Genomic DNA, 10,868 nt, shown 5'->3' on the forward strand with positions numbered 1-10,868 from the left:
GAAAATAGGTCAGGAGATTATAAAGCCTGTCCTATTTTCATCTGGAATCCCAACACAGGTGCCCCCATTGAAGTTTATGGGAGCATTCGGAATTCCGGACACTCACCCAGAGCTCTCAACTAATGCGGAATTCTTGACACTTTCCTGATGAGTATCAGAAAAGAGATTGTAATTCCATTGCTCCCATAGACTTCCATGGGGACATGCATGCCAGAATCCTGGACGAACATAGGAAGGGATCTAAAAAAATCCAAATTTTTCCAGAACTGACAAAAAACTGAAGGGTGTCCATCGCTAGTGTATTCCTATGGGTCCGGAAACCTGATGGGGAATAAGGACAGATTTTCCAGATGGTTGAAGGGGGCCTCACACGTGGTCAGTGTCAGTTTTAACTGTTAGGAAATCCTGATCAGGAGGCTTCAGGAAACCATCAGTATTTCCTGACAGTAATCCGTATTAACGATCAGGAAACCATCAGGTGTGCCTGATGAAAAAAAAAAAAAAAAAATTTAATGTATTGTATTGTCAGTATTTCTGGACGCTTTCCTGATGTGCATCTAAAAAGTAACCATATTTCTGGATGCTCCCAAAGATTTCTATGGGGGCATCCGTTAAGGAAATCCAGACGAAAATAGGACAGGATCTAGAATTTCCTGACCGTTTTTCCTGAACAGACACTGTTCAGGAAAAATTCCGAAGGGTGTCAGTGCCCAATACAACCCTATGGGTCAGGAAATCTGTCCGGATTTCTTATGAGATTCAGATGTGACCTCTCAAGCCCTCTCAGCCATTCAGCAGCAGAGGGGAGACCCCGCTACAGCCACTGAATGAATGAGCGGACATGAAATGTCTTAAGCCCCCTCTCAGACCAAGTAGCGGCCGGGGACCAGAGCAGCGTAATGCTTTCATTCACACTCTCCCCAACCAAAGGAGGAAAAGAAAAAAAAGCCTCTCGCCCAGAGTACCCCTTTAAAACTAGAATCTGTTAGGCTCTGTTCAGACTGTACGGTCAGCAAATTTGACTGTAATGTCAAATCTGAAATTAAGAATATTCTTGCATAACCTTACCTATTGCCCCCCCCCCGTACAGATCACTTAACTTGCACCACATTTATCATGTGTTAGACACTTCGGCCCCTTGTTTCACAAAGGGGCGTTGCCTAGTCAAAAAGTGATGTGGTATAAATGTGCCAAAGCTACAATTCTAAATTCTTGTGTAGAGTAAGCCATCTAAGGGTGCCCTTACACAGTGCAGTGCTGCATAAAAAAAACGCATACACTTACTTACGGAGTACAGCTAACAATCGATGTATCACATGCTACAATTACTGACAAGGCACATCTTACTAGTGTTCAGAGAACATGTCAAAATGTTCAGGCCCCCAAAGCTGGAACCAGGAAGATTAGTGGACGTTGTTGCCTTTAACCATCCCTTCCACAGCAATAGTGTAAAAAGGCCTCATGCCTGGAGTACCCATTAAATGGTAAAGCGAATGTATCATCAGGTCCATTTGCTTTAAAGCGTAACTGTCATGTTTTTTTTATTGCAGAAATCAGTAGTATAAGTGATTTTAAGAAACTCTGTAATAGGTTTCATCAGCCAAAAAAGCCTCCTTCTGTACTGTGTAAGAAGCAATCTCCCAGCCTCCCCCCCTGACTTCTTATCTGTGCATTATCAGGCAAATCCGTCTTCATTACAGAGAAGCCAGTGAAGACGGGCTCTGCTCTCTCCATTGTAAGCCTATGAAGGGGGGAGGGGCTGAGGGAGATGAGGGAGCAGGAAGAGGTGACAGGAAGGTCAGTTGTTTGTAGACTCTCTGGGCACCTAAACCGCTAAATTCAAGTGTCAGAAAGGTCAGTGCTTATCTATGAACTTACTGAGAGAAGATTGCAGGGTGTTGTGCTGTGCAGAAATCCTCCGTGCTCAGTCACTCCTAACAGCCCCTCCCCTCTCCACATAATGGAGACAGAAATCCTGCTTCATCTGATGTGAGGGGGGAGGCTGGGAGATAGCTTTCTCAGTACAGAAGGAAACTCTTTTAGTACATAAAACCTATTACTGAGTTTCTTAAAATCGCTTGTACTGTTGATATTTAATGTTTTCAGAAAAATGGCCCTGAAATGACAGCTACGCTTTAAGCTTTGCATATGAATAGAACAGCGCCGGCATGCCAGTGCAGCAGTCCTTTTTTTTAAGCTGCGGCCCGGTTCCCACGCACAGCGCCAGACTATTACCGAGCACGGGTCTGGGCTGAAGCACTGGAGGCAGGTCGACCTGCCCACAGTGGAAAGAAAAACCTGCCCCTCCGTGACACAGCTCCATTAGAATTGACGGAGCCGCGTCACAAAGGGGAGGAGGTTTCCTTCCACTGGGGGGGGGGGGTCTTTTTCATCAGTACAATGATCATACATATGCGGACGTATTCATATTTGATCAGGGCAGCATATGTATTGAAAATGCTTGATAAATGAGGTTTCCATTGACTGATCCCAGCACCACCACTTACGGTATGTATTTCTAGCTGGTTGGTAGGTGTGCTGGGAGACAGATGTCACTCATCTGATTATTATTCAGGAAAGGGAAATCAATATTAAAGTGGTTGTACCGCCCTGTACCTGTTAATATAGTTTGTGCAGCTCTGAGCCACTGAACTCAATATGAATAGGACTGTTATTAGAACAGTCATGTTTATCCAATTCCTGACAACCTTTTCACAGTATGACTGCGGATTTGCTGCACAATATGCACAGTGTTTTGCACAAAAAAAAAAAAAAAAATATATTTAATATCAGTCGGAATTCTGCTGCAGAAAATCCATAGCAGAGCTGTTAATGTACCCCTGAAGTCCCAGAAACCCCCTGTAATAATGAGTAATTCCAAACCCAGGCTGATTCTCCTTGTCCTCCTGTCCATTACTTTTCTCCGATCTGAAACGTTTCGATGCCAGGGCTTCTTCACAACGCTCAAGCTCCTTCCTTCGCAGTTCCCGAATAGCTGAACGAATCAACCGCCTCTCCGCCAGGTCCAAAGTCACTTCCAGCTGTAAAAGACAGAATACATACAAGTTCTGAGCCAAGAGTGAAAATGTGCATGAGGTTTTCAGGGGATTAACACAAAGTAAATTGTTAGGCAAAGTTGATGTCGGATGACTGAATAAATGACTCTTCGGATTTTCCATATTCAAAACCAAAAGGTTTAAATTTCAACAAATTTGTTTATGGAAAACCTGATTCCAGTCGACGACTGGTGAAGGGGGGAGCAAAACAAAAACAAAACAAAAATACACCTATAAAAAAAACCAAAAAAACCCCACTAACAATAAAATATATAAAAATGACAATTTACAAGAAATTTACCAATTATTTACACTTTTAAATTAGGCATGCTCTGTTGATGCAATAAGAGAAAATTAAAGCGACTCTGAACCCACAATCACCCCCACCTTAAACCACTTGTACATGTACATTTGGATAGCTGCTTTTAATCCAAGATCTGTCCTGGGGTCCGTTCGGCAGGTGATGCAGTTATTGTCCTAGAAAACAACTTTTAAACTTGCAGCCCTGTGTCAAATTTGTGTCTCCTAGAGTGTCTTTGCCCTTGGCCTGTGACGCCCCTCCGTCCCTCCTCCCTGCACTCTTCACCATTAGGAATACCCCAGGCAGGATTTCTCCTAATCATCACTTGTCTGAACACTGCACATAGGCCTTAATGATCCATCACATGTGCAGTGCTCAGACAAGTGATGATTAGGAGAAATCCTGCCTGATGGATTGAGAGGCGTTGCAAGTCTAGGCACAGACACAATAGTGCGTTTACAGACAGAAATATCTGACAGATTCTTTAAGCCAAAGCAAGGAAAGGATCTGAAAGAGGAGAAATCAGTCTTTCCTTTATGACCTGTTCTTTGTTTATAGTCTGTTCCTGGTTTTGGCTGCAGAAATCTGTCAGATAAATCTGTCTGTGTAAACGCACCATAAGCCACACCAATTTGGGACAGGGCTGCAAGTATAAAAGTTGTTTTTAGGACAATAACTGCATCACCTGCCAAACGGACCCCAGGACAGATCTTGGATTAAAAGCAGCTATCCAAAAGGTACAAGCTGTTTGAGGGGGCAGATTGTAGGTACAGAGTCGCTTTAAAGGGGTACTCCAGGGGGAGGGGGGGCACTTTTTTGCTGGGACGTCAAGTCTTGGGCCCGCGTCAGACACCAGGAAGCGGCCGGGAACCGGGCACCAGAGCGCTGCGATGCGGGAACCGCCGCTGGAACCGGGGAGGTGAGTGGACGTCTTTTCCCTCAGCCATCTCCTCCTCGGTCTCAGCAAAAAAAAAAAAACTGCCCTCCCCCCTTAAAGAGTACCCCTTTAAGTCCAGCGTTTCATAAAGATGAATATTGCAGCTTTATTTTCATTGACCAACAATATGCACATGCAGCTGTATAACCTCCAACGCCAATGAGTTTCAGATGCATTAGGCACCCTTACTCACGGCTACTACACCCAGCGCACGGCCACAATATATAGTAGACGGATACACCAGTCATAAGGTACATCTCATCATCCACACCTATTAACGTGATGACCAAACTCACTCCAGGATCCCCCAATCCCCTGAGTGATTCAGCATCTCTGACCGGCCAGAAGCTGAAACTTTACTAATTGTGCAAAACTCTGCAGTGAAATTAGGGCTATGTTCACACATGGAGTGTCATTGCAGTACTGCAGCATCTTCACAAAAATGCAGTAACACAATTACATGATGCTAAACGGCAGAGGGGATCAGAGCAGACACTGCCAATCCCACCTGGACAAAAAACGAGGCATAAACAGTATATCCCATGTAAGATAATATCAAATAAAGTCCTTATTGTGGGGCTCAACCTCAAAAGATAAAAGATGCTCTATCATAAATGTGTGTGTGGAAATGTACAGAAAAAAAAATAAAATAAATTTAAAAAAAATTCTTTACTTTATTCCGACATCTGTGTTACAGGTAGAGAATACAGCGTGCTGTGTGGTGTTACAGGTAGAGAATACAGCGTGCTGTGTGGTGTTACAGGTAGAGAATACAGCGTGCTGTGTGGTGTTACAGGTAGAGAATACAGCGTGCTGTGTGGTGTTACAGGTAGAGAATACAGCGTGCTGTGTGGTGTTACAGGTAGAGAATACAGCGTGCTGTGTGGTGTTACAGGTAGAGAATACAGCGTGCTGTGTGGTGTTACAGGTAGAGAATACAGCGTGCTGTGTGGTGTTACAGGTAGAGAATACAGCGTGCTGTGTGGTGTTACAGGTAGAGAATACAGGGTGCTGTGTGGTGTTACAGGTAGAGAATACAGCCTGCTGTGTGGTGTTACAGGTAGAGAATACAGCCTGCTGTGTGGTGTTACAGGTAGAGAATACAGCCTGCTGTGTGGTGTTACAGGTAGAGAATACAGCCTGCTGTGTGGTGTTACAGGTAGAGAATACAGCGTGCTGTGTGGTGTTACAGGTAGAGAATACTGTGTGCTGTGTGGTGTTACAGGTAGAGAATACTGCGTGCTGTGTGGTGTTACAGGCAGAGAATACAGTGTGCTGTGTGGTGTTACAGGTAGAGAATACAGTGTGCTGTGTGGTGTTACAGGTAGAGAATACTGTGTGCTGTGTAAGTGGGACTACAATTAAATGATAAAGTACTGCAAATAATTTAGTAACACAATGAAACTGCAATATGTGAACACAGCCTAGATATTCTGCAGGGAATGGGCAGGGTGGAGGACTAAGATGAACAGCTGAGGGAAAGCATTGCATTCTGGAACCTGTAGTAATGTGTACAACTGCTCAACCAGGGAGTGCAGAAACACAATACAGAACAAAACCCCTCAAAACAAAGGGATTTTTGGTAGTTTCAAAACTGAGATAGATCGGTAATAATGCTATGTGCTTCTGCAGAAGTTTCATTTCCCCCCCTCTACCTAGAGTTCTCCTTTAAGACTAATAAATAAGCCTCAATGTGCAAATCTTGGTGACATATGTGACCACTAACATCAGACTATACAAAAAAAAAAACATGCTGGCTTCATCTCTAGACATGGCAGCTTTCTCAGACCAGACAGAACTTTCTCTGACAGCAGCAAACACTCCATCACTTTCAGCATTACCGACCAAATGTACTTTATAAAGTGATCGATTACAGATATTCTGGACACCGAGGGCTCCAGCTGTCCATATATTATGCAGCAAGATATAAAATGCTCCAAACACGATAAAATCACAGACATGTCTCGTGAATTGTACATCCAGAACATTCTGTACGTAGGTTGTAGGTTCTATCCTCCAGGATTTCCAGGAATCTAAGGATTCGGATATTAATATAAGGGCTGGAGCCACCAGATGGCAGCACTGTGCCGCTATACACACACAGGAAGTGGAATGCAGATATAAATAGGAGATCACATCTGGCCATCCAGGTTTAAATTTCCCAAACAAATTGTTTTTAAGTCTACTTATGGAACAAGGGGAAAAACAACTTGGCACTATGCTTAATACTTGGCAGCATCAGCACATGTTCTGGTTAGATTTCTTCTGTCTGATAAACACTGGTCCAGTTTTTTTGTACATTACGAAACATTTTTAGAAAAATCTGACTAACAAAACTGCAGACAAGAAACTAAAAGGAAAAGCAAAACATTAAATTATTTTCCAATAAAACCCAAATAGAGTCATATGTACGTAGGGGGGGAAAAAGGAGGGGATGGCAAGAGGAGCTAAAAAAGAAACGTCTGGCACAGAGATGACACAAGCAATTACTTCAGGACAGTTTCACAGAGGGAACGTGGTGGATTATTTTAAAAATGCATTAAACAACAAAAATATGAAAAAAAAAAACAAAAAAAAAAAACAGTTGTCTTTCATTATATCATGGGTTTAAGCCAAGGTTCACAGTGTATTTCTGTAAACGTAACGTTCAGACGTCTACCCAAAGAAGACAAGCCAATCACGCCCAAAGTCTTTCTATACAATGTTCATATAGAACAAGGGTGGTCGGCTAAATTCCTAAGGGATCCACCCCAAAGTCCTTCTATACAATGTTCATATAGAACAAGGGTGGTCGGCTAAATTCCTAACGGATCTGCCAAAGCGGATGTGCTTGAAGCCTAATAGTGATCATCCCTTCATAGAGAACCATAGTTAAAACATCCTGAAAGTTTTAGGGGTTTGTGCAAAAAGTTTAGCAACTTTTCACAGACCATATTAAATTGCCCCAAAGTACCCAATAGTGCCTGCCAGAATCATCCAATGGAAGTGAGTGGGCACAGCAGAGACAGAACAAGTTTGGAAGTAGGGCACATCGCATACAAATCGTCCAGCCACAATGCTCCAAAGCACTTCTCCATGGGCCACAGCCAATGGCCAGTTTGGCTGTTTGGCTCCATTCTTGGATGTTTTTTTTTTCTTTTTTTTTTAGCGTACACAAAACGTTGTTGCGTTAAATGGACTGCAAAAACACAATGTGAACTCAGCCTTGGCTGCAGAAATTACTTCTTGCAGTCCAATCAGCATTGGAGAAGGCAAGTTTGGCAGAAAGGTTTATACAAAGGCCTTTGAAACCAACCACTTTAAGTGAATCTCTATACGCCCCCCCCCCCCCCCCAAACCGCTGGTACTGTACTTTAGTTTTATTTGGGTGGCATGGTGCCAATCAGGCATGGCCTACAGCATCCGTGCCCTAGGCCTGTCGATGATGTTGATGTAGATGTAGCCCAGGAGCATGATGACAGAAGTAGGCAGGAAAAGAGGCACTGAAGGCCTAGGGCATGGATGTTCTAGGTCTCATCTCATTGATACCCAGAATAAAAGTAGTCTTTACCCTCAATACCGTCAGACATACAGACCCCAGGACCAGCCATGCAATGATGGGCACTAAAGAACAGCACCAGCAGTTTTTCGGTACAGATTCACTTTTCCTGCCTATCCTCTGCCTATTCAGGCAAGTTCTGCCCAAGTATGTAACTTCTGAGCTGCCACAGGTATCTCAACGAACTGTATAAGCTAACATGAAATTAACTGCTAAGAGAAACATACCATTGGATGAGCAACATGGTAAAACAAAATACATGCCTCACACTATTACGATTGCACAGATACAAGGCCGAAACATTCAGAGGGACACTCAGACCAGCGCCTCCCACCGCTTGCATCCTTTGCTTACATTCATCATATGCACAAGTTTGCTTTCAATAAAATGGAAAACTTACAGCTTTAAATGGAAAAATAAAAATCAGTATCGGCAACAAAATCTCCAATTATTCTGAATTGGTAATTTTCTGGTTCAAAGGGTTTTCCAACAATCAAATATTTTCAACTATCAAAAAAAGTAAATAAATATTGACAGCCTAAATTCCGAGCTAGAGTGTACAGCAGGGAAAGTAAGGCGGTACACTAGACAGGAAGTAGGACAATGAAGACAAAAAAGAAACATTCTGCATCAGGAGCAGAAGGAGGGTATTAAAGAACATGAAAGGTAGTAAAGGAACTATATACCAACATATGTTCTACTAGATGGCTAAAAAAAGGTTTTACCATCAGAAGATACAACACTTTTTGGGAGGCATGTCTCAAAAAATTTGCCAAGTTTTAGTCTGATGTACTTTATACTTTCTCATGGAAATATCTTCTTTAAACCAAACCCCTGAAATGTGCACCATTAAAGGGATTATCCAGCGCTACAAGAACATGGCCACTTTCTTCCAGAGACCGCACCACTCTTGTCTCCAGTTCAGGTGTGGTTTGCTATTAAAGGAGTTATCCAGCGCTACAAAAACATGGCCACTTTTCCCCCTACTGTTGTCTCCAGTTCAGGTGCAGTTTGCAATTAAGCTCCATTTACTTCAATGGAACAGAGTTTCAAAACCCCACCCAAACTGGAGACAACAGTAGGGGGAAAGTGGCCATGTTTTTGTAGCGCTAATTAACCCCTTTAAGCTCCATTCACCTCAATCAAACAGTTACAAAACCTTCACCCAAACTGGAAACAAGAGTGGGGCTGTCTCTGGAAGAAAGTGGCCATGTTTTTGTAGCGCTGGATAAACCCTTTAATCTAACACTATCTATGCAAAAACAATGGGTCATTTTTAAATTAGTTTTTTTTTCTTCACCTGTCAGAAGTGGCAATCCCTTTTCTTTCTGTGGGTACTGCAGTCTGGTCCCTGCTAACTCTGTAGTTACTTTCTGTGGGTACTGCAGTCCGGCCCTGCTAACTCTGTAGTTACTTTCTGTGGGTACTGCAGTCTGGCCCCTGCTAACTCTGTAGTTACTTTCTGTGGATACTGCAGTCTGGCCCCTGCTGACTTTGTAGTTACCAATAGCTCACTTACCTGCATAGAAAGCAGTGCATCACACAGCTCCACAGATCTCAAAATAGTTTTTGGGGTCTAATTTTCCAGAATTTTCTTTTCTCTATGGTCAAATTGGTGAATATAGAGTTTAAGTGCACCTAATCAAAATGCTTGTGTGTCCCCTACAGGAGGCTGTAGAAGGTGGAGACAAAATCAGCAGAAGTAGTGACAGCAGGGGGTGCTACCACAGACAAAGATTTCCTTTAAGGGTAGCTTCACTTGTACCATATCGCAGTGGATTTTCTGCTGCGGATCCACAGCAGATTTGACTAAAGGAATGAACACCGCATCAAATCCGCACTGCAAAATCTGCTGTGGATTCACAGCAGATTTGATGGTGCAGATTTGATGCTTTATTCTTTCAAATCCACTGCAATGTGAAGCTACCCTAACAGATTTTTTTTTATCTATTGTTACAGGTAAAATGTAAATTTTCATACATTCTATTAAAATATACTTTTATATAACCCTTTTAAGTATGGCGTATAAACGTATCGTGCAGATGTGCAGTTTTGTTCGGCATTCCTACAATAAGGAATCTATTTTCTGAGAACTCACTGCTCTCTGAACGAGAATGTGTCGCATAGCATAGGAACGGTGCAGGGGGGCACATGTGTTGCAATACAAAATGCCATTGTGATCTAGGAATGCGGAGAACTCCTGAAGAAAACTTCATCCGAGGGAAATGTCAGATAGTGACCTATAAAAGCTGGAAGGAGTTTATGGAATATTTCTCGGAGGATAATCACATCACTCACTGTAACACATTATATGCAGTTTCTTCTGACAGCAAAGCAATTTTTCTTCAATCACGAAAGAATTCACATTCCCAACCAGGAAGATGGACGAGCAGTGGAGAGGTGCACACGTTCTAGAGATAAAACCACAGCAAGTGGTACATTCCTTAACTATTTGTCAGCAAGTGATGCAACTAGAATATGGGTATGTCATAAAATAAAAAAAATAAAAAATAAAAAATTAAATTTTTTGGGGCAGATCAGCTATGGCCAACACCAGTAAAGGCTGTCTGCATCAACACTCAGACTGAAGGGAACGGCTGTACTACAGATATGGATTCAACATCGTGCACTGTAATTTTTTCTTCTTCTTTAGATAGAAATCAGAGTTGTGATGTCTGGAAAACGGAGCGTCGAGCCTTATTCACACATTCCATAAATGTATCGGTAATAGGCAATTCTAGCGCACATTAATTTCTATTGGGTTACTCACATCTGTTTGTAGCTTTACGGATCTAAATAAAGTGCCAAAAAAAAAATATAGGACGTCTTAGTACGGACCGTGATTGCGGCATAGATTCACCTATAGAAGAAGTCTATAGGAGAGTTCGTAATTTTTGTAAATCTTTACATTTTTACGGGAGAAAACTTAATTGAACTATGACCCTTTTTGCGGATCCCCAAGAAATATGGAGGACAGATGCACTACGGACCAATTTTTTTTTAGGACATTATATGGCCCGCAAAAACTACTCAACA

The 10,868-nt window shown here is 42.4% G+C and overlaps 1 protein-coding gene across 3 annotated transcripts in view; it reads right to left on the reverse strand.

Annotated features, from left to right (window-relative positions):
* Nucleotides 1-10,868, reverse strand: part of SMTN (smoothelin) — a 110,041-nt gene that overhangs the window by 63,744 nt on the left and 35,429 nt on the right. For all 3 annotated transcript variants that reach the window (XM_069961499.1, XM_069961498.1, XM_069961500.1), the window contains exon 2: nt 2,884-3,041. In XM_069961499.1, the coding sequence (XP_069817600.1) occupies nt 2,884-3,041 (158 nt within the window). The remainder of the gene's footprint in view (nt 1-2,883; nt 3,042-10,868) is intronic.

The sequence above is a fragment of the Dendropsophus ebraccatus genome, chromosome 3, assembly GCF_027789765.1.
Source record: "Dendropsophus ebraccatus isolate aDenEbr1 chromosome 3, aDenEbr1.pat, whole genome shotgun sequence".
Taxonomy (NCBI): domain Eukaryota; kingdom Metazoa; phylum Chordata; class Amphibia; order Anura; family Hylidae; genus Dendropsophus; species Dendropsophus ebraccatus.